The 27,962-nt window shown below is 39.7% G+C and overlaps 1 protein-coding gene across 11 annotated transcripts in view; it reads left to right on the top strand.

Moving 5' to 3' along the window:
• Positions 1-27,962, top strand: part of ACACA (acetyl-CoA carboxylase alpha) — a 238,061-nt gene that overhangs the window by 64,577 nt on the left and 145,522 nt on the right. For 9 of the 11 annotated variants that reach the window (XM_029213013.1, XM_029213014.1, XM_029213018.1 and 6 more), the window contains 14 exons: positions 1,539-1,645; positions 4,760-4,870; positions 10,697-10,906; positions 14,424-14,594; positions 15,593-15,754; positions 16,395-16,558; positions 20,351-20,501; positions 21,725-21,828; positions 23,620-23,701; positions 24,162-24,307; positions 25,681-25,831; positions 26,007-26,141; positions 26,495-26,641; positions 27,439-27,627. In XM_029213013.1, the coding sequence (XP_029068846.1) occupies positions 1,539-1,645; positions 4,760-4,870; positions 10,697-10,906; positions 14,424-14,594; positions 15,593-15,754; positions 16,395-16,558; positions 20,351-20,501; positions 21,725-21,828; positions 23,620-23,701; positions 24,162-24,307; positions 25,681-25,831; positions 26,007-26,141; positions 26,495-26,641; positions 27,439-27,627 (2,030 nt within the window). Of the gene's footprint in view, positions 1-1,538; positions 1,646-4,759; positions 4,871-7,216; positions 9,205-9,238; positions 9,744-10,696; positions 10,907-14,423; positions 14,595-15,592; positions 15,755-16,394; positions 16,559-20,350; positions 20,502-21,724; positions 21,829-23,619; positions 23,702-24,161; positions 24,308-25,680; positions 25,832-26,006; positions 26,142-26,494; positions 26,642-27,438; positions 27,628-27,962 lie in introns of those variants that run through there. The other 2 variants (XM_029213020.1, XM_029213019.1) reach the window with 2 other exon arrangements.

The following is a 27,962-nucleotide window of genomic DNA, read 5'->3' as shown; positions in this document are numbered from 1 at the left end:
CCCTTCTTCCTTCCTTCCTTCCTTCCTTTCTTTCTCTTTCTGTTTATTTAATCTTTATTTTAAACATTTTATATTGGAGTATAGTTGATTAACAATGTTGTGCTAGTTTCAGGTGTACAGCAAAGTGATTCAGTTATGCATATACATGTATCTGTTCTTTTTTTAATACATTTATTTATTTTATTTATTTATTTTTGGCTGCGTTGGGTCTTCATTGCTGCACATGGGCTTTCTCTAGTTGCGGCGAGTGGGGGTTACTCTCCGTTGCGGTGTGCAGGCTTCTCATTGTGGTGGCTTCTCCTGCTGTGGAACACAGTCTCTAGGCGTGCGGGCTTCAGTAGTTGTGGTACATGGGCTCAGTAGCTGTGGCGCACGGGCTTAGTTGTTCTGCGGCATGTGCGATCTTCCCGGACCAGAGATCGAACCTGTGTCCCTTGCATTGGCAGGCGGATTCTTAATCATTGTGCCACCAGAAAAGTCCCTCTATTCTTTTTTGCCAGTGTTTTCTTGATTTGAGCCCACAGTCTATTGATGATTTGTTTTGCTTGTTTAATACCATTCAACCTCTCATTTGCCCTTGATGCAGAAAAATGAGGTCAATGATCAACCTTTCTTTTAGACATGCAGAAGCATGAATTTTTTGTAAAAATGATTTATTCTTGACGAATCCCTTGAAGAGTGCGTTGTGAATTATTATAGCTGATAACAATATGAACTTTTGTTTTTTGGTACTGAAGCACAGAGAGCAAACATACACTAAAACCTCTTCCGAATAGGAACTACCATTGTCTTGAGTCAGAACAGATGTGAACTCTTGTTACTCTGGCTCTCCAGGGGGATTGCAATATCCTCTCCAGACCGGCTGGGTCAAACAGTTTAAAATAAAACGTTGAATTTGTTCTTGTTTGAGTGGAGAGGCTATACCATTCCCTTTGTAGCTGAGTACAGGGACATTCAGGGAGTATGGAATCATGACTCTGCTGAGGCCAATAAAACCGCCATTTCCATTTCCAAGAGCTCATAAAGATTGAATTATTTCTCAGACCTCTGGCCCTGAAGCAGCCCTGAACACACACATCGAAGGTATTTTGCCTGCTGAGTTTATGTGAGAAGTCTGACGTGCTTTTTTGTTTGTTTGTTTTGTCTTGTATGTCCTTGCATTTTTTTAAATTGCTGCTTGTTAGCTCTCTTGGCTTTCTCCAGCAGTAGAACCCAAGTGGCCAAGTGTTGCTATAGATAAATCCTGCTAACTCCAAGGACTGATCAGGGTTTTATGGTATCCTTCTTTCTCCCATCTACCCTCAATTTTGGATAAATATGAAAGCATTTTAAAGAAGGTACTGGTGGTCCAGTGGTTAGGATTCAGCACGTTCACTGCCATGGGCCTGCGTTTAATCTCTGGTTGGGAAACTTAAGATCCTGCAAGCCATGTGGCACTGCCAAAAAAACAGTGGGGGGAAGTAAAGAAGGTATAAGCAGAAAACTGACAAGAACAGAAGTTTTTGTAGCTGCTTTTAAGTCACTGTTATCTATTGCAGGTCTTTGTGTGGACTGGCACGAAAATGATTTTTCAAAACGTATCTTAAATGTTCCTCAGGAACTATATGAAAAAGGTTGTGTGAAGGATGTGGATGACGGGCTGAAGGTAAGTTACTAACTCTAGGGAGTGATGTTTTTCAACGGACCACTTACAGTCCCAAATACAGGGATTTGGAGCCTGGTTCATGATATACACCCATGATGGCATTAGGGTTGTAAGACCAGGAGGTATAGTTTATAGAATGAGGAAGTGACCTACGTTTCACAAAAATAATTTAAATTGGTTTTGAAGCAAGCCGTTCACCTGGACAGAACATTTCTTAGGTGGTTAAATCAGAGCTTTAAGGAGGTTCTGATTCTATTCTCTACCACCTGTTAGTATTTGTGTGCATGCAGGGGGAGTTGGGGGCAAACAACACTTTTTGCCCTACTTGAGTTCAGAACCAAGAAGCCGGGCAGAGAGGGATCAAAATGTCAGCTTTATTATGAATAGAGATGATGGTGAAAATGGTTTAAGTGTGTCGCAACAGTCAGATTCATAAACTGAATGTCAGTTAAGCAGACTCGCTCACTGGTTACTGGTGGTGTGGATAACCACAGAGGCAGAGCTTTTGCCATTCAGTTTATTGTATGACTGAGAGCTGGCAAAGAGCATATGTTCTGTGTAGTGGGCTGATCCCAAAGGGGAAAAGGCTGAGCTATACATGCTCAGTTTCTCCTTCCAAACTGACCAATCACAGAATTCATTCTTTTTCCCTTGAGGAGGAGTGAGGGAGGGAGCTGATAGAGGCTGAAACTATTACTCTAATTATTGTCTGTCCATGTAGAAACATGAACCCAAGCAAAAGGAGGTCGGCTCTCTAACATTACTTTTTCTTTCTTCATAGTTCTCTCCAGTTTGTTCCCCTTTCACTTTTTAATTAGTTGGAAGTGTCAGCTATGCCTCCAAGGAGATAATGAAAGAGGCTATATTTTAGAAAAACACACTACTCTTGTTTGACTTGTATGTTATAAATTCAGGAGGAACACTGAATGCTCAACTAATTTTGCTCTGTTGTTTGCATTTCAAGTTAAGCATCCTGTAATCTCCTTAATAAGAAGAATTAATATTTCTAATTGAATTGCTAATGCTATGTTCTATTTGATATAATTTGCAAAAGAGTAGAAGCCCTTTGTAGGAAATTAGTTATTTTGCTTATCAGTTAAAATTCCTTTTTTTCCTGGTTATAAACATAAAATTTTCTGGTAGAAAATTTGGAAAGTAAGAAAAGAGATGATAAAACCCATAAGCCCAGCATCCAAAGATAAGTCTTGTTAACATATTCATATATTTTCTTCCAGCCTTTTTTGATTCATATAATGATAATCTTTATTAGTAGATTCCCATAACTATAATTATTATGATAATTGTAAAATTAGGGTCTTACTATATACATTGTTTTTGTAATCCTAGGTTTTTTTCTACCTATACATAAGCATTTTCCTCATGGCATTAAAATTCTTCTAAAATATTTTAAATGGATGACCTGTGCCTAGAGCTTTTATATATTTTTAAAAGGCCTGCCTTTTTCTTATATCACGTGGGCTATGTATTTATTATTATTATTTTTTTGCTGCGTTTGGTCTTCGTTGCTGCTCACGGGCTTTCTCTAGTTGTAGCGAGTGGGGTCCACTCTTCATTGTGGTGCATGGGCTTCTCACTGTGGTATCTTCTCTTGTTGCGGAGCCCGGGCTCTAGGTGCATGGGCTTCAGTAGTTGTGGCACACGGGCTCAGTAGTTGTGGCTCGCGGGCTCTAGAGCGCAGGCTCAGTAGTTGTGGCACACGGAATGAGTTGTTCTGTGGCATGTGGAATCTTCCCAGACCAGGGCTCAAACCTGTGTCCCCTGCATTGGCAGGCAGATTCTTAACCACTGTGCCACCAGGGAAGCCCCCCCTATTTTTTTTTAAATCTTTCTTACAACTGTGGCTGTTTCTTCATTTATCACCCAGTGATTGAGTTCATCATGCTAATTTTTTTTATAAGCATAGAAGTGAATAGTTAAGAGAGTTGAGAAGAGATGGGACTGTGAGTGAAGGATTTTCATGCGTAATTTACTGACAAAAATTAAAATGTGAAATGGTCTTTTTCTGGTGACACGTTTTTTAGATATTGTTACAACGTAAACCGTGAAAGACTGGAATGTTTTGACAAAGGAATGACTCAGTTATTTTAAACTTTTGGTTAACTTTTCCCCAATTTACTTTTTGCCTTAACTATAATATGGACATCTTCCATATCGTTGCATGTAAACGCTACCTCATTCCTTTAATAATTGCATAGTAGTCTAGTAAATAGGTATATCTTGATTTAACTGGCTCTTTACTTAATGGATATATAATTAAATATTCAAAACGTTTTGGGATCGTCACCTGATCATTATAAAATACTGTAAATGTGAAAAGCACATTTAGAGCATGTGTTGAAAATTAGTTTTCTGACTGCTTTCATTAATATTTTTGTATCTTGTTATTTTTATCTTTATCAAAAAGTTGAGTGAGAAAAATTTCTGGATATGTGAGATTCCTGATTTGTTGAGTCTTATATGTTGTCGGAGGGTCAGAAGCTGTGCTGAGGCCATCAGCTTATAATAAGTGAACTGTGTATGTCTTTTTGTCTTTTTTTTAAATAAAAATTATGGAATAAAGACAGAAAGTGTATACTCTGGTAACTTGAAAATAAAATAAAATAAAATAAAAATTATGGGTAATAGACAAATTCTTGCATCTTATGAGAAATTCTAATAATATAGAAATATATACAGTAAAAAGTGAAAGTTTATATCTACTCATCTTCCTTTTATAAATCACTGCTGGTGGATTTTCTAGACTTGTTTTTTTATACTTACATAGGTAAGTGTGTGAATGCATACATAATTATACACATAGTTTTACTTTGTTTTTGATCTATATGGGATTATCTTAGATTGAAACATACAAAATTGCCAGTATTCAACCATTTTTTTACCTACCAAAAAAATGCAATTTCTTCTTGTTCAACCCAATAGTACAAATATTACTCAGGTACTTTTTTTTCCCACCTAATAGTATATCTTCAGGATCTTTCTATTTTGCTATATATAGACCTACCAAATGACAGCATTTTTAAAGGGAGAAAATGCCAGTTTTCTCCTTCCCTACTAATACCATTCTCACTTCCATTTTTCTCTTTCTTCTTGAAGGCAGCGGAGGAAGTTGGATATCCAGTAATGATCAAGGCCTCGGAAGGAGGAGGAGGGAAGGGAATCAGAAAAGTCAACAATGCAGATGACTTCCCTAACCTCTTCAGACAGGTAGAGTACAAGCTGTCGTTATTTATTGGAACTAACATGTATATCAGAGATGCATGTAATTTGGATGTCCGGAAAATATTTAGATTTTTTTGTCTACAGCTAATCTTGTCTTTCTTTCTAGCCTCTACCTGCTTATTAGCAGGGGAAAAGAATTAATAAAATGTCCAGTTCAATTTAAGGTTTTATTCATTTAGGTAATACAAGCAGTAGAGTTATTCTGTCTTATATAAGACTGCTCAGTTTCTCAGATAGCTCTTCTGCATATGGTTTGTGTGGCTCATAGGAACTCATAGTAACAAGCAAGAGTCAGTACCTTTCTGCATTTTTGTGTCCCTCTTCTGCTGGCACTTTAGACAATGTATGTGACACGGTTAATTCCTGATCTGGATGCTCTTGGTCTGGCCTCACTCAAGCTCTTTGATTGACTTCACCTCACTTCAGTTCAAATTGGCTGCAGACTCCTGAGTTTCTGTCATGTGTTCTGGCCCAGCAGTCTATAATACCGTGGCCTGTACTGCATGGTCACCACACCCTGGCACAGGGACCCTGTGGCAGGCGCATGTTCTGTGAGAACGGAGGGTGGCTCAGGAAAGCTAAACCTAGGCTTTCTCTTTGCCTAATCCTCTGATTTGCAGCCAAGGATGTGGCCATACTACAAGTTGGTCGTGGAGGCCAAAGAAATGATTTCTTTTCAGAATCTTAGAGAAAGAATCCAAAGACAGGAGTCTCTTTTTCCTGCCCTCAGAGTTACCCTTACATACTTGACTCACTTCTTTTTTTCTCCTACCAATACCCAGAAAAAGGAAAATTGGGACCCCTTCTGGCCTTTTCACTTTCCTAGCTTCCCACTTTTTCTTATTTTTCCCAGCATCTTTTACTTTGTACCATCTTTTACTAGTACCCCTAGCTGCATATTATTTGCCCTTTTTTTTTTTTTTTTAAAACCATTCAGCACCAAACTTTTTGCTTCATTGTCATGAGCTAACGAGAAAAACTCTGTGAGCTGGGTCTTCCATGATTTGATATACTAGACAAAGAAAGTGATAAAGGTATTGTTTTGCTGCATTATCCTATTTTGAGTGTCAGTATTTGAATATTACCTGTCATTTACTTTATATTCCTTCTATAATAATTCTAATTTCATAAGCAGGTCATGCCTCATGTTAATTTTTTAAAATGTTAACTCCTTTAGATAATTCAAAATTACTTATTACTGTGGAATCAAGTAGTTGAAATATCTAGAATACTAAGATTAGGAAGTTTTACGTAAAAGTCCTTAAGTTCCAATAATGATTAACTAAGTAACTCAAATCAGTCCTCCCACTGAGAGCAAACTAGAAAAGGTGGCCAAATTTAAAAAAAAAAAAAAAATCTGTTTTAAGGCACTAGAGATCTTTCAAGGCAATGAAGAATTTGGGGGCTAAGATATAGGAGAAGAATGAAACCCAGAGAGGTCTCATGTTTGAGGCCATTTTTTCCCTAGAGATATCCTTTAGTTTGAGAAGAAGCAGTTGAAAAGCTGATTAGATTTTTCAACAGTCTTATAAGACTAAAAGGACAAAACTTAGACTGTAGGGTTTGCTGAGGAGGGTTCCCTGGGAAGCCTCCCACATTTTAGGTTGGGATCTTGAAGGAGTAAGAATGAACTAGAAATAGACCAGTTCTCAAAGGGACTAAATATCAGCTTCAAAATGCTTAACTCTTGATTCTAGCATGGTGTTCTAGGGTTGCTAGCGTCCCTGGCTACCAGCAGGAAGCAAATATAAATTCCCTCTAGAGAAAGGTAACATCCAGAACCTCAAATTATTTCTATTAATTTTTCAAATGCAGTTTCAAGCAGCCAATTAAAAATAAGCAGGCATCACAACATTGTAAATCAACTGTACTTCAATAAAATAAATTTAAAAAATAAGCAAGCGTATCAAATTATGTGATTGAAAATCAAGAAAAATAAAAGCCAATAGAAACAGACCCACAGAGGGTTTAGATCATGGATCCATCAGACAGGGACTTTAACGTAACTATATTTAATGTATTCAAGGAAACTAAAGATAAGATTGAGAATTTGGGCAGATAACTGGAAACCATAAAGAAGTAGCAAATGAAAATGCAATAACTAAAATTAAGTCAATAGAGGAGTTTAATGGCATATTAGATGCAGTTGAAGAGAGAATTAGTGACTGGATGATAGGTCAGAAGAAAATTCAGACTGAAGCATGAAGAGACAAAAAGGATGAAAAATACAGAAAAGAGCATGTGAGAGAGTATTTGCAAAGATGACCATGTTAACTCCTCCCATCCCTATATACATACCTTTTTTTTTTTTTTTTTGTGGTATGTGGGTCTCTCACTGTTGTGGCCTCTCCCGTTGCGGAGCACAGGCTCCGGATGCGCAGGCTCAATGGCCATGGCCCACGGGCCCAGCCGCTCCGCGGCATGTGGGATCCTCCCGGACCAGGGCATGAACCCGTGTCCTCTGCCTCGGCAGGCGGACTCTCAACCACTGTGCCACCAGGGAAGCCCTACACACCTTTTTATAGTATGATTTTGCCTTCTTCCCATCAAGAAATAGAGTCTTTTTTTCCCATCCTTTGAATTTTGGTTGGCCTTGTGACTTGGGTTGACCAATAGAATGTGGTAGAAATGGTGTGCAAGTTCCAAAGCCTAAACTGCAAGTGGTCTTGTAGTTTCTGCCCTTGCCCTTTTGGAATGAGCCTTAGACTTGCCTTGTGAAAAGCCCAGTTTAGCCTTCTGGAAAAGAGAGGCCATGCAAAGCAAAGATGAGTTATCCCAACTGAGGCTTCCTAGACCTGACAGTCACCAGCACCTTTGAGACATGTAAGTGAGGCCACGTTAGACCATCCAACCCCAGTCAAGTTGCCAGATGACTAACTACATGAGTGGCTCCAAGCCAAGATCAGCAGAAAAACTGCCCAACTGAGCCCAGCTCAAATTTCTGTGAGCAAATTAAAAAAAAAAAAAAAGGTCAGCATCCTAAGTCACTAAATTTTTGGTGGTTTGTTAGGCATCAATGGATAACTGACCCAGAAATTGATACCTAAAGGTGTAATACTGCCCTAACAAAAAAGTAAAATATGTGGCATTGGCTTTGAGACTGGCTCATAGGTGGAGGCTGGAAAAATGGTAAGGTGGTTGTTAATGAAGGCTGGAAGAATGGTGAACAAACTTTTAGTGTGGGATGGAAAGGCAGTGAGGGAAAAGGTAACCCATGTTCTGTAATGATGGAACAATTACCTGAGGTAACTTGGAGGGTAGAGACTGTATTTAGTGAACTTGTAGAAGGAGATCTTTTTAGATAAAGTGTTAACAGTATCTGTTGAATGCTTTTGGTTGCTTTTGCTAAGGAACTATAAAGAGGGATGAACTAAAGAAGGTGTTTCAAACTTGTTGAGTTTGAAAATAGAACTGTTTCTCATTCCCAATCTCTCTAGCTGGCAAAAGATTTTCAAAGTAAAAAATGACTTCAGAGTACAGACCAAATCAAGAGTGCCTGGGAGATCCTTTAAGACCTCAGAAATACTTAAGACAGTACCTGGTAGATTACTCTCTCAGCTAGAAAAAAAGGGCTTCTAAGAATTTTAAAGATGTTGTCCCACAGCAGCCTGACAAACCCGAGGTACAGAGAGGTCTGTGCAGAAAAGTTATGGATATGTTTTTGGCGCAAGTAGTGAATTTCCAATATGATTCATAGGAAAACCACAAAGTTTTTGAGAGACTTCTGTTGATAAATGCACCAAAGGGACTAAAGGGACAGAGACAGTTCAGACTTCAAAGAGGCCTCTGGGACTTTGATTTTCTATGAATAGGAAGCAGACTGGAAAAATTGTTCAGCTGTAAACGTTAGTAATTTCTAATAATAAAAAGATTTTTCAGATTGTGGAGCCAGGAGCCCAGAGGGCAGCTAAGAGCAGAGGGGACCCATGGATTAGGAAACCACTCACAGGGAGCAGAACAAGACCGTAGTAAAAAACAGCAAACAACAAAAAAAATTCCATGCCCCTGGAGTAAGGGAACCTCACAACATCTGCCCGTCTGGATTTCAGAATTGTTGTGGACCAGTGACTGCTATGTACCCCCTGTCCTTTCTTCTTTGAATAGGAGTATCTTTTACAGTTATTCTCTCCCCATCTCATCATTAAATGTTGGGGGTGTTGGGGGCAGATAACTTGTCTTTTTAGTTCCCAGATCTTTGGATAAAGAGCACCTGAGGAGCTGCACCCAAGGAGTCTCTTTTGCTTGTGGACATGACTTATGAGAAAATGGACCTCAAGCCTGATGCCATGATTGGATGACTTTGGGGGTCTTGGGAGGGGGTGAGTCTATTTTGCATGTGGGAGGTATGTGAATTATTGTGGCCAGAGGGCGGACCATAGTAGATTGTTTGCAGCGATGGCCGCAATAACCTCTCCTGTTCTTGAATGTATATCCCTTTGCCATGTGACTTTGCCTTTCCTCCCATTAAGAGGTGGCACCTCTTTTCCCACCCCTTGAATCTTAGCTGGCCTTGTGGCTTGCTTAGACCATTAGAATGTGGCCAAAGTGGTATTGTGTAAGTTCTAGAGGCTAGTGCTTGTGAAGCCTTGCAGCTTCTGCCCTCACCCTCTTCTTGGAACACTGCGTTGAAGAAGCCTGGTCTAGCCTACTGGAGGATGGAGGCCACATGCAATAGAGATGAGCTCTTCCAGTCAAGGCTCTGTAGACCTACTGGCCAACAGTCAACACAAGTCAGCAGACATTTGCATGAGACCATTCAGCCCCACTCGAGCCACCAGATGATGATATGCACATGAATGACTATAGCAAGACCAGAAGAACTGCCCAGATGAGCACAGCATCATGAGCAAATAAAATGGTTGGTGTCCTAAGCAAGCCACTGAGTTTTGAGGTAACTTGTTATATAGCAAAACAAAGCATAAGAGATACAGAGCATAAAAGACAGTGAAATGATCTAACGTGTACTTTGAGTCTCAGAGGAGAAGAGAGAGAAAATGGAGCAGAAGCAATGTTTGAAGAAATCATGGAGCAGAAGCAATATTTGAAGAGACAATGGCTAAGAATTTTTCTGAACTAATGGCTAAGAATTTCCTGAAAAGATACTAAGCACAGATTCAAAAAACACTATGAGCCCTGCAAGGAGAAGTACAGAGAAAACCACATCTAAGTTTATCAGAGTAAATCTGCCACTCCACTCCCCTAAAAAGACAGAGAAAAGAGAAAATCCTAAAGCAGCCGGGAAAAAAAGATTACTTTCAAAGGAGTAACAGTAAGATTGATAGCTGACATCTCAGTAGAAACAGTGGAAACCAGAAAATATTGCAGTATCCTTAAAGTGCTGAAAGAAAATAATTGCTAGTGTCGAGTTCTGTATCTAGTGACAGTATGCTTCAAAACTGAAGATGAAAGTCCTTTGACTACAACAATACTGTATATAATGAAATGTGAACCAGGAAAGTATCTAGTCTAGAACAAGTTGTACATTTGGTTGTTTGGAATTGATGGCAGTATTTTGCCCTTTTGTGGAATTTGTGTGTGTGTGTTTTCAAAATATTTGTTCTTTGCCTTTGTAACACACTGGATGTTCATACATTTTTGTATTTATCAGTTAATATTGGTTATATAACTAAGAATGCAGTATCTTTAAGAAGGATGAGAGCATGAACTATATTTTATTTATTTTTGTATTTCTCATGATTAACATGGTCCCTGACACTTCTAGGCATCTGCCTGTTGAAATGGAAGGAGCTTATCAAGATAGAAAAAGTGCTTACCACTTAAGAATTTGTTCTATTTCCTTTTCTAATATAGGTTCAAGCTGAAGTCCCTGGATCTCCTATCTTTGTGATGAGACTAGCCAAACAATCTCGTCATCTGGAGGTGCAGATCTTAGCAGATCAGTATGGCAACGCTATCTCTTTGTTTGGTCGTGACTGCTCTGTACAGCGCAGGCATCAGAAGATTATTGAAGAAGCGCCTACTGCTATTGCTACTCCAGCAGTATTTGAGCATATGGAACAGGTATGTATATGAAAAGCTCTAATTTTTGTTTTCTTACACAAAACTACTACTCATTTAATTCATATGCCAATCTGAGAATAGTGGAATTTCAAGCGGTGGTTCTGGATAACTGATAAGATTATATCCTTTTCCTAGAGGAAAAATAAAATAAAAATTCTGCTATTCTCCCTCTAGTAGAGATACCAGTGAACACTTCAAACTCTAAATTAGTTAATGCCTTTGACAAAAAAATCAGTGTACTATTTTGAGTAGGGATAATGAAGAGAAATGTTTTGGGATTTTTTAATCTTATTGTCTGGTTCTTTAACAAGCTCATGATAAGCAGGTAGTTGCATTTTCTAGATTGATTATCCTTTAGTCTTCAGATGAATTTGTTCTAGTCCATTGTCTCTTAAAAGTTCCTCTAAGTATCTTTAAAATTTACATAGTCTGTATTTTTGTATGGAAAATAATCTCTCAGCAGTTTTACAGGGTCCCTTGGAAATAGCTGTAGTTTAGGAGTCTGAACATGGTCTTTTCTGGAACCTTGACTCAATCTTCATCTTTTTGGAGATATGTTTTCCATCTTTTTTCTCCCTGATTCCAAAGAAGCTGAATATATGGTCATCTGTGTTTTAAGTTTAATTTCTACGTGTGTGTGTGTGTGTTTGTGTGTGTATTAAGATTGATTCTTTAACTACTGTAGTAAAGAGGCCTCCAAAGTACAGTGGCTTAAATAAGGTGCAAGTTCTATTCCTCTCTCTCATCATAGTTCAGAGATGAGCTGGTGCCAGGGACGCCGGTTTACTGCTTTGCTATTACTAGGACGGGAGTCAGCAAACTACAACTAGCAGGCCAAATCCAACCTGCCACCTGTTTTTGTAAATAAAAAAATTTTTTTTCTGTTTTTTTTTTTTTTTTTTTAATATTTATTTATTTATTTTACTTTTGGCTGCATTGGGTCTTCATTGCTACGTGTGGGCTTTCTCTAATTGTGTCGAGTGGGGGCTGCTCTTGGTTGCGGTGCGCGGGCTTCTCATTGCAATGGCCTCTCCTGTTGTGGAGCATGGGCTCTAGGTGCGTGGGCTTCAGTAGTTGCAGCATGTGGGCTCAGTAGTTGTGGCTTGCAGGCTCTAGAGCACAGGCTCAGTAGTTGTGGCGCTCGGGCTCAGTTGCTCCGCGGCATGTGGGATCTTCCTGGACCAGGGATCGAACCCATGTCCCCAGCACAGGCAGGCGGGATTCTCAACAACTGCACCACCAGAGGAGTCCCTGTAAATAAAATTTTATTGGAACATGGCATGCTAATTTATTTATGTATTATCTGTGGCTGCCTTATCACTGCAGTGACAAAGTTGAGTAGTTGTGACAGAGACTATATGGCCCACACAGCTGAAAATAATTATTATCTGGCCCTTACTGAAAAAGTTTGCCAACCCTTGTCCTAGGGTGTCATTACCTTATGATTAAAGCTAGCTCGCAAGAATATGTTCACACTGTAGCCTGTGGGAGGGGGAAAGAGAGGACTTGGAAGGCAAGCATATAAAAATATGAGCCAGAAGTCACACATATTACTTCTGCTCACTTTTCACTGGACAACATTCAGTTACACAATCACACCTAGCTGCAAGGGATGTTAGGAATTGTAGTCACTAGCTGAGTGGCCATATGCTCAGCTGAAATTCAGGAGATTCTATTACTAAATGGATAACGCAATGAAAAATTACTGGAGGGCATTTAACAATCTGTGTCTGCTCCTCTGGCTACCCATTATCCTTTCACACCCTTTTTGTCACTCTTGGAACATTCTTAGCCTTTCCCCAAAGAAGACAGCCCAAAGTCCCACCTAGTTACTATATTCAGCCCAAAGTCCAACTCTCTAGGTAATGTACAGTCCTCTCTGTTATACGTACATGTGGCTTTGTATGGGCCAGTGACCTAGAATACAAGTTACCTACCCCTTGTGATTCCTCCTTTCGCCATATACAGTGGTGGAGTAGGAACAGGATAACTCCCATGTGGTAAAAAGAAGAATGAAAAATAGGCAATAATCACTGATCCATAGCAGTTATCAAATTCTTCTAGGTAGGAATTGTGGTGATTTCCTGTCATGTGGTGGAGTAATACCTCCATTAGCCCTCTGGCTGCCCCTGGTTCTGCTCTCTGGAAGTAAATTCTTTGCCCGTCATTCCTCAAGGCACCGTTAAGGCCTTTTTCTCTGGGAAGTTCTTCCTTGTTCACGGTCCTCTATGATTGAGCTTTGGAGACCATGCTTTCTTTGGCAGAGCTTTCACCGCTCACTTCCTGCTGGTGCAGGGTTGGGGCCACACAGATGACTGTGATTATCAGTCATGGGTTTTGAAAGCCAGATTTGTGGTTTGTTTAGAAATACAATTCCGTCAAAACTTAGTAAGTTTCTGGACTCTTTGCTTCTATTCAGCTTCAGGTAGGAGTAACCACACTCAAGATTTCTGGACATAGTGACTTTTCCTCTTTATTTACTTCCTTCTGTGTTCAGCCCTCTTTCTCTCCTCAATTCAGTACTGACTACCTTGAGGCCAGCTGATGCTAAAGCAGCCCCCTTGACTTGATCTTTGGCACTGGGTTGCTTCAGGGTGAGAATCTAATCTTCTGGTTTGGGGATACAAAGGCATTTGGTTTTTTTCACATTCTGACTTTTTCTAACCACTTTTCTTAGGGCTTAGTTGGTGTTTTGTCCGCATCCCAAGTTATTGTAGGAGACAGTTTCCCAAATGTTTTCTTATGCCTAACAAGGAGGCCACCAGTTTTCCGGTCTGCAGCATCTGTTTCCTTGAGAGCTGCTACCCTGTTGTTAAGTCAGCATCACATGCTTTAATTTTTTTAAATATCAGCATCCTACCTGAATTTAATAGTTTCTGTATTGATTAGCGTACAGGTTAAGCTATTGTAATAAAGAGATCCAAAAAAATACAACCACGCAATAGGATAGAAGTTTATTTTTCCTTCCAATCATAATCTGAGGTGATCTCTCCAGGACCAGTAGGACCATTCTGCTCCATGAGACCATCTTGGGATTCAGGTTCTTTCTGTTTTGTTTTGTCATTCTTAGTATGTTGTCATCTGCATGGTGAAATGGGCTTGCACTGTCATGACCATGTTCTAGTCCATAGAAGGGGAAAAGCCAGGAATAGAGGACAAGCAATTCCTTTTCAAAACATGATTCAGGGATTATGCATATCACTCACCAATGCTGACGTTGCATTGGTTAAAACTTAGTCACTTGCTTTAAGGGAGGGTAGAAAATCTGGTCTCTAGCTGGACAGCCATGTTTCTAGGAAGAATTTCTCGTATTCTAGGAAGAATACTAGAAATACTAGGAACAAGCGTACAATGCAGAATCTCCCATGGTGTTTTAATCAGAGAGGGTGAAATTCACTCACATGGCTAAAAGCCTTTATAAACACTGGCTCTTTGAGAGGGAGAAGCTATAGATAAGTAGTAGCCCATCAGCTGGACAAGATGACATACTTATGTTGCCTTATCTTTCTTCTTTGAGTGTGCGGTGAAACTTGCCAAAATGGTTGGTTATGTGAGTGCTGGGACTGTGGAATACCTCTACAGCCAGGATGGCAGCTTCTACTTTCTGGAACTGAACCCTCGGCTACAGGTGGAGCACCCTTGTACCGAGATGGTGGCCGATGTCAACCTCCCTGCGGCACAGCTCCAGGTGAGTCACCCTGCTCTTGATCAGAGAGTTGCTTACAGAAGTTTGGAATGTCAGAGATGCCTGCAAAACTGGTTCAAGCAGCATCTGTTAAGAGAAGACGCCTCTTATCTGAGTCTCGTGTAATGTTCATCTCTTGCACTCTATGGCTTGGGATGTGCGGGTTGGTTTTCCTGATATGGTACAAATCTAGGAATATTATTATTTTTTAGCCAGACACATCTGATATAAAATGTCATATATCAGAAAGAAACTTCACAAATAATATGCTTTACTCAGTTGTTTAAATTATAGGAAACCTTACAAACATCGTAATTGTCCTCTACGCCTTTTTCCTAGTGTTCTAAATTGAAGCAGTTCCACCTTAGAGTGGTGGCTGAGGTTATTCATGGCAAGAGTGTGGCAGCACACATTTATTTTTATAATGTTTAAAGTGCTGGCTGTCAATATTATTTTCTCCATTCAGCCCAGGAAACAAATGCTATGGGAAGCAGTAATAGTTCATGATGAAGTTTGATATTATTTGTAAATAACATATTCTTTGCCCACATTGGGAACCCCTTCTGGTCCCCAGTGGTCCCTGTTAAGGAACCCAGTAAATAAAGATTTATATACTTTCTCCAGTGGTTTGTGGCAATAATTATGAAGTAATTATGACATAGTTAGGACTTTTTAGCTGTCTGAACTTGGAGAGCCACTGACACTGACTCTTCCCTTGGATATTTTCATTCTGATCCCTTGATGGGGAAATGACAATTAGAGGGAAGCTCATGTCTATTGCATTAGGGATTTGGGGACTTTTTAAGGAGTGGGGAGTATTTAACACCTTACGTGTGTTTTGTTTCAAGTAACTAAGAGTCACCTATTCAATGATGTAGGATGCAGGCTATAAACATAGGGTGTTTTAGGTGGTGGCTACTGAAATGAGAAATCTGATAGCTTCCACATTTTAAGGCAAGTAACTGTGAAAAATGAGTGATGTGTGTTTTATTACCTTTCAGATTGCCATGGGGATCCCTTTGTACAGAATCAAGGATATCCGTATGATGTATGGGGTATCTCCCTGGGGTGATGCTCCCATTGATTTTGAAAATTCTGCTCATGTTCCTTGCCCAAGGGGCCACGTTATTGCTGCTCGGATCACTAGTGAAAATCCAGATGAGGTAACCCATCACTTAAAAGGTTTACACTTTTTTTTTCCCTGTGAACTTTAATATTAAGATGCTATCTGAGGGCATATCTGAAATATCTTGGGACTTCCTCTGGAGAAGGAAATTCATAGAGGCTTCATCAGAGCAGACAAATAAGTAATCACTGTTGCATTGGTCATTTAGACCTGTTTAGTCACTGTAGAGTCCTCAGTGGGTCCGTAGCACTGGACATTGGCTCGCAAGCCTTTATGATTTTTGTGTATCATTTCTGCTTTTTGTGTGTGTGTGATTACACAGAACCTGAACAATGAGTATATGAACGTTCTCTTCCTTGGAAATATAATATCATCTCATATTCTTCATTCTCTAACAGGGTTTTTTTTTTTTGATTTAAAAAATTTATTGCATGTAGTCAATTTACAATATTACATTAGTTTCAGGTGTACAACATAGTGATTCAGTATACTCCATTTTAAGTTATTATAAAGTACTGACTATAGTCCCTGTGCTGTACAATACTCCTGTAGTTTATTTATTTTGTATATAGTGGTTTGTACTTCTTAATCCTCTACCCCTATATTTCCTTTCCTTCCTTCCCTCTCCCTTTTGTTAACCACTTGTTTGTTCTCTATATCTGTGAATCTTCTAATAGGGTTTTAAGCCCAGCTCAGGAACAGTTCAGGAACTGAATTTCCGCAGCAATAAGAACGTTTGGGGCTATTTCAGTGTTGCTGCTGCAGGGGGACTTCATGAATTTGCTGATTCTCAGTTCGGTCACTGCTTTTCCTGGGGAGAAAACCGAGAGGAAGCCATTTCGTGAGTATAATAGCATTTGATTGCATTTCAGAGAATAAACTTGTGCTAATCTTCAACGAAGGTGTGAGCATGGGAATGGGAATCATGTATTGCTATAAAACTACTAACATGAATAACCTTCTTGAAGAAATATATCTTTGACTGTACTTACATTCATGTTGTATTAAATTTATTCAGTGTTTGGCGATGTTTTTCTGTCTGTTGCCCTGAGCCTTTTCAAGTATTTTTGCTTTCAATGTTTTTAATAAACTTATAAAATTGATTGCTTTAAAAATATCATATTTTTCTATAGAAATGGTGTTGTCATTTGGGGGTGGAGGTAGATTCTTGTCCAAGAACTTGACATATGTCAGAGATAAGACCTGTTATTTGTCATCAAAATAAAGGTATAGCTGTAAATGTCCCATAGCCATTTAAAATAATAAAATGAAACTGCTTATTACATGAAAAGGGCATAAGGGGACTGTCCACATTGCTTATATGAGAGACCTCAGTGAGCTATGAAATATACACAGTATAATATAACTGGTATATCATAAGTATTAGTTAATATTCTATTGAGCGTAAACATTAAATATTTAATAGCAGTTTTGCTTGCCTGAAAAGTAGGGCTCTAGGAGGTAATTTTGACAGGCTAGATATTTTAGAAGATCTATCCAAAATTGATCTAGTTCTATGTTTTAATTGTCTATTTACTTGAACCAAGCATTTAATACTATTCCTTTGACCTTTAAACTGCACACATAGATTGTGTAATCAGTAAGTATTTATTAATAATGTTGGTTTTTAATAATGTTTTTAGAAGTTGGGAAACCTCAAATTTTCTCTATTTTGTCCTCTACAACTCTTCCCACTTATTCAAAACTATAAGTGGAGTTTTCAGAATTAAAGCAATGCTACCAGAAAAACCATCTGGTATAAAAGTTGCCTTTTTTTTTTCTTTCACAGTCCTATCCTGCTTTGCCAAAGTGAAGAAGGTTTACACTAGAGCTTGCAAATTGGTGGCTTTCCTACTAGTCACAGCCACAGATGTGTTTTGATTGTCTTGTAGAGTGTTAGTTTTTTTAAATCACCAATATTTAAAAATTGGGAGATTGAAGTAAATACATGGATTTCTGTCTTCCCTTAAAAGAACGGGATGACAGTTGGTTTTATATTCCACTTGGCAAAAGTTAACTGAAGCTTTGTGTGACTGCTTCCTTTAGAAGAAACACGAACTCTCTAGTTCACACACCTCCCGTCCAGTCTGCCTCACTCATTTACATCCCCAGAGTGGCCGCTATTGGTATTTAGGTTTCCAGTCCTGATTGGCACGCCACTGAGCATTCTCTGCAGGACATGTCTTATGACCTGCTCCAAAAGCCTTGCTCCTTACTTCCTGACCTGCTCTGTACATTTCTCTACAGTGTAAAGCTACCACGTTAATGTTTAGCATATGAAAATTATGGTCTCTACAATAAGCTTGCCCTTTTTTGGGGGCCGCGCTTTGTGACACGCGGGATCTTAGTTCCCCAACCAGGGATCGAACTCACACCCCCCTGTAGTGGAATCGCAGAGTCTTAACCACTGGACAGCCAGGGAAGTCCCTAAACTTGCTTCTTAACACCATGCTAAAGTTCATTCTTCAGCTCAGAGTTTGTTTCTTCTTTCTTCATTATATTAGGTCTATATTCTTCTGCTTGGTGTTCATATTCTTCTCCAGAATAGCCCCAACCCATATTTCCCGCAGACTGTAATCTAAATGCCATGAGAACAAGACCGTGTCTGTCTTGTTGCTGCTGTGTCCCCTGAACATAGTAAGCATTCAGTAGATGTTTGTTGGATAAATGGACTTGCCCCTCATTCCTGTCCTCATACCCTCTGCTTCAATCATAACATTCCCTGAACACAACCCCTAATTTATTTCCTTTTTCCCTTTGTTCTTGCTACTCCCTCTGTCCATCCATTCATTCATTCACTCCATTTAACAAATATTTACTGAATATCTAATGGCACTGACAATATAATGAGGATCAAGATAGGGTCTGTGCCCTCATGGAACTTTATGATCCAGAGTAAGAGAGGCAAATAAGCAATTGAACACAGTGTAAGAAGTGCCATCTCTGATAGTGGGATTACATAAGGGTGTTATAGGAGCGTAGAGCTGAGTCAGCTAACTCAGTCCAGGAAGGGTCAGGGAAGTTTTCGCAAAAGGAAGTGACATCTAGATTGATATATGAAATATGTATAGGAATAAGCCAGGCTGAGATAGGGCATAGAGAGGAGGGTAGAGGTGGGAAACGGAATAATGTTCTAGGCTGAGAACTCCTGGACCACTTGGAAGAATATTTCTGTCACAGTCATAATCCCAGCTTAACTTTTATCCCATTTCAGATCCCACATTCTTTTTCTTTTTTTAAATTGAAGAATAGTTGATTTACAATATTGTATTAGTTCAGGTGTACAGCAAAGTGATTCAGTTATATATATATGTTTTTTTCAGATTATTTTCCATTATAGGTAATTACAAGATACTGAATATAGTTCCACATGCTATTCAGTAAAAACATGTTGCTTATCTATTTTATGTATAGTAGTTTGTATCACTTAATCTTATGTTCCTAATTTATCCCTCCCCCCTCCCTTTCCCCTTATGGTAACCACAAGTTTGTTTTCTATGTCAGATCTCACATTCTTTATGAAACCATAGGGAGGTGGATTTTCTCCCCTCTTAGAACCGCTCCACAGTTTGCTTATATCTCTCTACTGGTATTTATGATATTATGTCCTATATATTTTTTATTTTTTAATTTTTTGCGGTACGTGGGCCTCTCACTGTTGTGGCCTCTCCCGTTGCGGAGCACAGGCTCCAGACGCGCAGGCTCCAGTGGCCATGACTCACGGGCCTAGCCGCTCCGCGGCATGTGGGATCTTCCCGGACCGGGGCAGGAACCCGTGCGTGTCCCCTGCATCAGCAGGTGGACTCTCAACCACTGCGCCACCAGGGAAGCCCTGTCATATATTTTTTAAGTGATTATTGTCTCCACATCCTCTCTCCCTTAAGAGTCTAGTATGTGTCTTGAGTCTGTGAGATGCATAATAAATATTTGTTGAAGTAGGGACCTGCCCTGTTCAGCATAACACTGGGCAGAAGTATACAGCGAAAAACCCCATGGTATTTGAAATTTTGTTAAAGTTAGATCATTTAACACTTAATTGGAATGTAATCAAAGTAATGAGCAAGTCATTCCACAGATGGCTAAAATGCAACTTAAAAAAAACCACCACTCTCACATGCAGTGTCAGGCTACTAATACCTGAGTTTCCCCAGCCAGTTACCTCCATTGTATGGAAACCTTTAAATTAAGGTATTAGTGTTTGTAAAAATTCACTGAACAGTGTACTTAAGTATATTTTATTAAATGTAAACTTTACCTAAATAAAATAAAAAAGGTGTAAGGAGGGGAGAATTATGCCCTAATTCTCGTTAGCCAGCAATAAATGAATGGAATGATGGGAACAGTGAAAACTGGGTGGTTTGCAGATAATTTGTTCTGTATTCCATATAATGAAATGTATGTGATCTGCTGATGCTCTTATGGTAATATTAATCAGACTCATAAGTTTGCTGACTTCTTGAAAATTCTATCTGGAATAAGCACATATATATCTGCACCCTCATTTGTTCTTGGAACTGTCTGTCTCTCTCCCCCGCCTCCTGAAACTCTAAAGGAATGAAACAATTCTTGAAAATTATTGAAAAACACTAGAACATTTCTTGCTGAAACAGATCTGCTTCTATCCTTCTCCCAGAAACATGGTGGTGGCTTTGAAGGAACTATCTATCCGGGGCGACTTTCGAACTACAGTCGAATACCTGATCAAATTGTTGGAGACTGAAAGCTTTCAGATGAATAGAATTGACACTGGCTGGCTGGACAGACTGATAGCAGAAAAAGTACAGGTGTGTATTTCTCCACTTACACAAACAGCTTCTGGGATTGGGTTTTTATAGGCTTGTGGTGTGATCAGTCCATGCCGCTAGATAAAATTTATTTGATTCTAATCTGAATCGTTCTTGGTCTATGTGGAAAAATCTAGGAGTCAGTGTGATTTTAGCACTGTAAGAGTTCTTGTGCCTGTGTTACACAGTCACTTTATAGGTTGTAGTATTACTTCCAAGGGTATATTTGAAGAGAGGCACGCAGGGATTGAAATACTTTCTCTTTCCTCACTTGATGTTAAATCTGGTCCAGAGTTACCAACTTTTACATCTATCTACCAAGCACTGATGAGAGGGGCCTCATTTTAATCAACAGAAGTTACCCTTTGTTCCTGAATCGCTGGGCTAATATAAATTACTCAAGATTTTGTATAAAATTGTTAGATTCATGTAAATTAGCTGGAGGTCCAAATTTTGGTTGTACACCATTTTTCTTTGAGATTATTGGTAGCCACATCTTTGTACCTTTTGAAGTTTATTTGTGACAAAAGCTTGTTTTTGAGCTACTCTTCGATTGGCTCAGTGGAAATCTTAGGGAGGGTGGAGGGAAAGGTGTTTTTCATCTCTATTCAAATGAGACCTCTATTCAGATTCTAAAAATAAATGTGTTTTTGTCTCAAAAAAATCAGTTGGGGGCTTCCCTGGTAGCACAGTTGTTAAGAATCCGCCTGCCTATGCAGGGGACACGGATTCGAGCCCTGATCCAGGAAGATCCTACATGCCACGGAGCAACTAAGCCCGTGTGCCACAACTACTGAGTCTGCGCTCTAGGGCCCGCAAGCCACAACTACTGAGCCCGCGTACCACAACTACTGAGCCAGTGTACTGCAACTACTGAAGCCTGCACGCCTAGAGCCCGTGCTCTGAAACAAGAGAAGCCACCACAATGAGAAGCCTGCACACCACAATGAAGAGTAGCCCCTGCTCACCTCAACTAGAGAAAGCCCACGTGCAGCAACGAAGACCCAGTGCAGCCAAAAATCAATAAATAAAATAAATAAAAATTAAAAAAAAATACTTTTAAAAAAAGAGTAAATGTTTAAAAAAAAAATCAGTTGGACAATAAGGATGGAGACTCTCAATGGTAGCTGATTCTTCACAACACATTTGAGCCTGATTTAAATTGAGGGGCCGTGGTGCCAAGTGACCTTGCTTTTGATCTGCTCTCTTTTCCTTCTTTTCAGGCAGAGCGACCTGACACTATGTTGGGAGTTGTGTGTGGGGCTCTCCACGTGGCAGATGTGAGCCTGCGGAATAGCATCTCCAACTTCCTTCACTCCTTAGAGAGGTAGGCTTTGCTTCTCATAGTCTGTGCAAGCTAACTAGTGGTCCTGAGTGCAAGACTGAAGTTCAGAGGCCCATTTAGTCTTCTCTCTGTTCCTGGCAGCTTGTGAGTGCTACTTGTTATTCACTGACCATGGAGGCAGGGGAGAGAAGGGATGTAGGAGTTTATGGCAAATGATTTTGGGGCCCTAAGGGCAGATTCTAGAAATTGGTTTATACCACAGTTAGAATAGGTTGGTTTTTAAAAACTGGAGTCCAGCTGAAGTAAACATTCTGTTCTGTACAAGCATCAAATCTCTCCAAGCCCTGGTGATGAAAATCTGGTGTTTTACTCTAGCAAGGAACCCTGAATATTTCATATATGACCTGTAAAATTTCAGGAATTAATAATTGAGGCTGATATTCAAGATGACCTCATGAGTCTCTCAAGTATGTGTGGGGCTAAACTCATTTCCAACACTGGTTCTGAAGACTGAGCTCTGCCTTTGAGTCCCTGGAGGAATTGTCCACAAGGCTAATCATTTGATAGCACTTTAATCACAGGCACTTTAATTCTTTCTGTGTTGTTAGACCTACATCAGCTCCATTTTGAGGTGTCTGAAAGGAAGAAAAGAAACAAAATTTTAAAAATTGAACTGAGATTTCAGTTGTTCAAGTCTTACCATGAAAATCTTTCACTATGTTACACTTATGCACTAAAACCTTCATCAGCTCACATTTCCCTTCTGTATCAGATCTAAATCCCTCAGAGTGACTTCCAACTCCCTATATACTGTGGCGCCTTTTTACCACTCGAGCCATACTCATTTCTATTCTTCAACATGCAATCTCTAACCTAGTTAAATGGTTTCCCTACTGGTGTACAGATATGTCACACATAACCTCTCCTCTACGAGCTCCCCTTACCTTTTTAACGTTACTTTAAATTTATTTTTAAAACTTGTGTTTTGAAATAATTTCAGACTTATAGAAGAATTGCGTGAATAATACAAACAACTTCTATGTATTCTTTGTCCAGATTCACCCATTATTAACAACTTGCCTCACTTGCATTTTTACTCCCTCCTTTAATTATTTTCAAAGTCTTTCTTAAGAGATAGTGTTTCTTTCCTTCCTTGGCAATGTCCTTCCCTTTCCCCTCCACCCAGCCATGGCCTACTGCCTTTATTTTTTAAGACCCCAAATAAAATTCAGTTGATAGGGGTAGATGAGGGTTGATTGCACTGGAGCTTTTCTCAAAATTTTTTTAAGTTTTAATTTTATTTATTTTTAAGAACAGATAATATATTCACATGGTTTAAAATTCAAAAGGCACAAAAAGGTATGTAGTGAAAGGTCTCCTTCTTACCTCTGTTCCCTGGCCACCCAGTTTCCTTCCCTGTAGTCAACCCAAGTTACCAGTTTCTGTCTGTAATCTCTCAGACATATGGTAAGTTATATAAGCATATATATGTAATATTTGTTTCTTCCTATGACCTATTTTTTTTAAACACAAGTGGTAGCATACTCTGAAGCTGTCCTACACAATTTCACTTGCTTTTTTCATTTAACAGTGTATTTTAGAGAGTATTTCATGTTAGTGCATAAAGGGCTTCATCTTTCTTTTTTAATGGCTGCATAATATTCCATTATATGGCTTTTTTGTAATTTATATATCAGTCCCTTAATGATGATGGTCCTTTAGGTTGTTTTCAGTCTTACTATTCCAGGAAATGCTATAACTGATAACCTTTGAGATTCCCTTGTAAACTTTTAGAACTTTCTAGAAGTGTCTCTCACATTGTTGTTCTTTCAGGGGTCAAGTCCTTTCTGCTCATACACTTCTGAATACAGTAGATGTTGAACTTATCTATGAGGGAGTCAAGTATGTACTGAAGGTATGCTGAACCCCACTGAAGCCAACGTTGTACTTTTTGCCTCTCTCTTTGTCAACTTGCTTCCTTTAGGTCAAGAGATGGGGTGAAAGTTTGGTTTACTGCAGGGCTGGGTGTTAGTGAAATTATAGTCATTATTAGTGTCAGTAGCCTTGTGTCAAAGCAGTATTTTATGATTCTCTGAAAATGTTTTAGCTGTTGCTTAATTTCACATATGCAGCCAAGAGATAAAGGAGACAGAGAGCAACCAGAGCAGGGAGATGCATCTAAGGTCCCCCCTCTTTGTTTGCAGCAGGGCTGAGCCATGCCCACAGACAGTAGTGTTCAGAGCACCGGTGCCATGAATTTCCTTCCTCTCTGGCAGAGCTTTCTTACCTAGATCTCTGAGATACCGAAATTTTGTCTGGGACTCCCCCTGGAAGGGACACACTGACTTGTCTCTTGGGGATCTCATTTCCTACAGGTGACTCGACAGTCCCCGAACTCCTACGTGGTGATCATGAATGGCTCGTGTGTGGAAGTAGATGTGCATCGGCTGAGTGATGGAGGACTGCTCTTGTCCTATGATGGCAGCAGTTATACCACGTACATGAAGGAGGAGGTGGATAGGTGAGTGGCTGTTTAAGGTCCATTTGCTGGTCATTGTATCAGTCTTTTCTCTGAGTAGTCACTAACTCTTGGGATTTTTCAAGGTCTTTTTGTGGATTCTATTCTAATTAAAAAAAAATAGTACATGCACTTAACAAAAATTTCAAGAGTATTAAGAAGTATTTATAATTAAAAACATTGTCTCTGGGCTTCCCTGGTGGTGCAGTGGTTAAGAATCTGCCTGCCAATGCAGGGGACACAGGTTCGAGCCCTGGTCCTGGAAGATCCCACATGCTGCGGAGCAGCTAAGCCCGTGTGCCACAAATACTAAGCCTGCGCGCTAGAGCCTGTGAGCCACAACTACCAAAGCCCGCATGCCACAACTACTGAAGCCCCGGCAATGAGAAGACTGCGCACCACAACGAAGAGCAGCTCGCACTTGCCGCAACTAGAGAAAGCCCGTGCTCAGCAACGAAGACCCAATGCAGCCTTAAATAAATATATAAATGAATGAACGAATGAATGAATTTTAAAAAATTGTCTCTCCGCCACTCCTGTGTGGGCAGACAATGTAAAATAAATTCCCCTTTTTATATGCTACCACTGTTAACAGTCTCATATGTTTTTGCAGAAATTTTGTATGTATATACAAGTTACATATACGTACATACTGTTTTTCTTTTAAATATATTCACAAATAAAAATAACATTTAGTTCTGTACCTTATTTTTTCCTTTAACATCTTTTATACTGTTCAACACCAATCATGCAGGGTGGCTGTGGTAATTAACTGAATTAACACATGGAAAGGTTATAGAACATTGTGATATAATAAGAGTTCAAAAAATGGTAGCTATTACATCAGCATCACCTTCATTTTTTTTTTTCCTTGATGGAGGTACCTATTCTTTTTAATGGTCGTATATTATTCCATTATATGGATGTATCATAATTTATTTAATCTGACCCTTACTGAAGGAAATTTGGGTTATTTGACATTGTAAACAAAGATGAAAGGGACTTCCCTGGTGACGCAGTGGTTAAGACTCCACGCTCCCAATGCAGGGAGCCCGGGTTGGATCCCTGGTCAGGGAACTAGATCCCACATGCGTGCTGCAACTGAGGAGCCCACCTGCCACAACTAAGGAGCCAGCAAGCTGCAAATATAGGAGCCCGTGAGCCGCAACTAAGACCCAGTGCAACCAAATAAATAAATAAAAAAAATTTTTTTTTTAAAAAGGATCCAATAAATGCTGTGTGTGTGTGTGTGTGTGTGTGTGTGTGTGTGTAGAATGAAGTTTTCAGGTTTTTTTTTTAAGATTGACATTATCCTACTGTTATCTTTTACAATTTGAGGTGCTTTATTGACTTACATACTCCCACTTATCTCCTAGGTATCGCATCACGATTGGCAACAAAACCTGTGTGTTTGAGAAGGAAAATGACCCTTCGGTGATGCGCTCACCTTCTGCTGGGAAGTTAATCCAGTACATTGTGGAGGATGGAGGCCATGTGTTCGCTGGCCAGTGCTATGCTGAGATCGAGGTCAGGGTGGTGATTGGGCTTCCGGGCCATGGGAGGGAAGGTGGGACAAGAGTTGGCTGGAATTGACTAGGACTCAAGAGTAACAGAAAGGAAGTAGAAAATAGAAAGGGGAAGTGTCAGTAGCTGTCATTAATCCCTAAAGCTAGGTCCTAAGAGATTTTATTTTTCACTGTAGGTCATGAAGATGGTAATGACCTTAACAGCTGCAGAGTCTGGCTGTATCCATTATGTCAAGCGGCCTGGAGCAGCTCTTGACCCGGGCTGTGTAATAGCCAAAATGCAGCTGGACAACCCCAGCAAGGTCCAGCAGGTGAGTAGGAAGATACTTTTAATATTGCTCTCCAAGAGCTGATGACACAGTAACAGTAGTTTGGAAAGGCAAGTGATTTCAGTCCTTGGTTTTCCAGTTTCTCCTTAAGCTTTTTAGCCCGATCTTATGGCTTGTATGTGTGCCTTTGGTATTATGGAACTAGAATTTGTAAGAGTTACGATACTAAGATTCCGTGATTTTCCTTATGATGCTTCCTCTGTTGACTTCTCTCCTTGTAGCTGGGTATGGTGAAGAGGAGTCTTGATTTTGCATGATGAATCTAAGTCGCAGTGGTGTGTTTGTACCCTGAATAGAAGGTAGTGGATGACTTGATCTCTCATTGGGATTGACAGGCTGAGCTTCACACAGGCAGTCTGCCACGGATCCAGAGCACAGCACTCAGAGGCGAGAAGCTCCATCGAGTATTCCACTATGTCCTGGATAATTTGGTCAACGTGATGAATGGATACTGCCTTCCAGATCCTTTCTTTAGCAGCAGGGTATGAATCACTTTTCTTGGGGAGGTGGTGTGGGGGAAGGCGTATACATAATAGGGTACCTGTTCTCTAAGATAGTTTAAAAGTCACGTAAGGATTTTTTTTTAAGAGGGAGAAAAAGAAAGCTGTTTGATCCGAAACCCTCCCACCATTAGCTGTGGGATTTGAAATCTTTAAATCCTTGCTTCTTATCTCTGTTATTGACTTCGCATGTAATTGGGATTTAAACCAGAGAATAAGGACAATGTTAGGTGCTTATATTGCAATTTCAAAGTAAGTACAGGCATACCTCAGAGATATTGTGGGTTTGGTTCCAGACCACCGCAATAAAGCATGTATTGCAAGAAAGCAAGTCACATGAATTTTTTGGCTTCCCAGTGCATAGAGAAGTTACGTTTACACTATACTGTAGTCTATTAAGTGTGCAGTAGCATTATGTCTAAAAAAATGTACATGCCTAAATTTAAAAATGCTCTGTTGCTAATAAATGCTAACCATCATCTGAGCCTTCATTGAGTTGTAATCTTTTTGCTGGTGGAGGGTTTGAAACAGTGCAAGAATTACCAAAATGTGACACAGAGACATGAAGTGAGCAAATGCTGTTGGAAAAATGGTGCTCAACACAGGGTTTTACAAATTGAAATTTGTAAAAAATGCAATATTTGCGAAGTGCAATAAAGCAACGCACAATAAAGCACGGTACGCCTGTACTATATGGTAGTGAACTCAGATATATTATTTTATTTGGGGGATTGTGTTAATTTTGTCTGGTTCCTATTTTATTATTTCCTTCTTCTCAGGTAAAAGACTGGGTTGAACGGTTGATGAAGACCCTCAGAGATCCCTCCTTGCCTCTCCTGGAACTGCAAGATATCATGACCAGTGTCTCTGGTCGTATCCCCCCCAATGTGGAGAAGTCTATCAAGAAGGAAATGGCTCAGTATGCTAGCAACATCACATCAGTCCTCTGTCAGTTTCCCAGCCAGCAGGTATTTATAGAGTAACACTGTCATTTTCTACTGGCTGCCCATGCTAGAGTTCATGTTGTAGGATTCCTTCCTGTTTGGATCCTCCTTACTGTCTGGATGTTGTGCTTTTGAAGTTTTAAGCGTTGTGCCCTTTACAAAACTGCTTCATGATACAAGCCCAATAAGGTAAGTACTGTGTGTGAAATGTAAAGTATCTGTGGTTAAGAGGAAAGCATATTGGCCATGTATCCCATAGAGTTTTGTTCTTGGGGCTGTGCCTTAATTAGAAGTATTTTTGTGAATTTAAAGTAGGCGGATATTTGTAGTTCTATCATCAGAGACTTCCTTACTATCTC

Source organism: Monodon monoceros, unplaced genomic scaffold (genome assembly GCF_005190385.1).
Source record: "Monodon monoceros isolate NGI ecotype Baffin Bay Population unplaced genomic scaffold, NGI_Narwhal_1 Super_Scaffold_9, whole genome shotgun sequence".
In the NCBI taxonomy this organism is placed as follows: Eukaryota; Metazoa; Chordata; class Mammalia; order Artiodactyla; family Monodontidae; genus Monodon; species Monodon monoceros.
The sequence above is the reverse complement of the archived record's forward strand: the minus strand, read 5'-3'. Positions and strand labels throughout refer to the sequence as shown.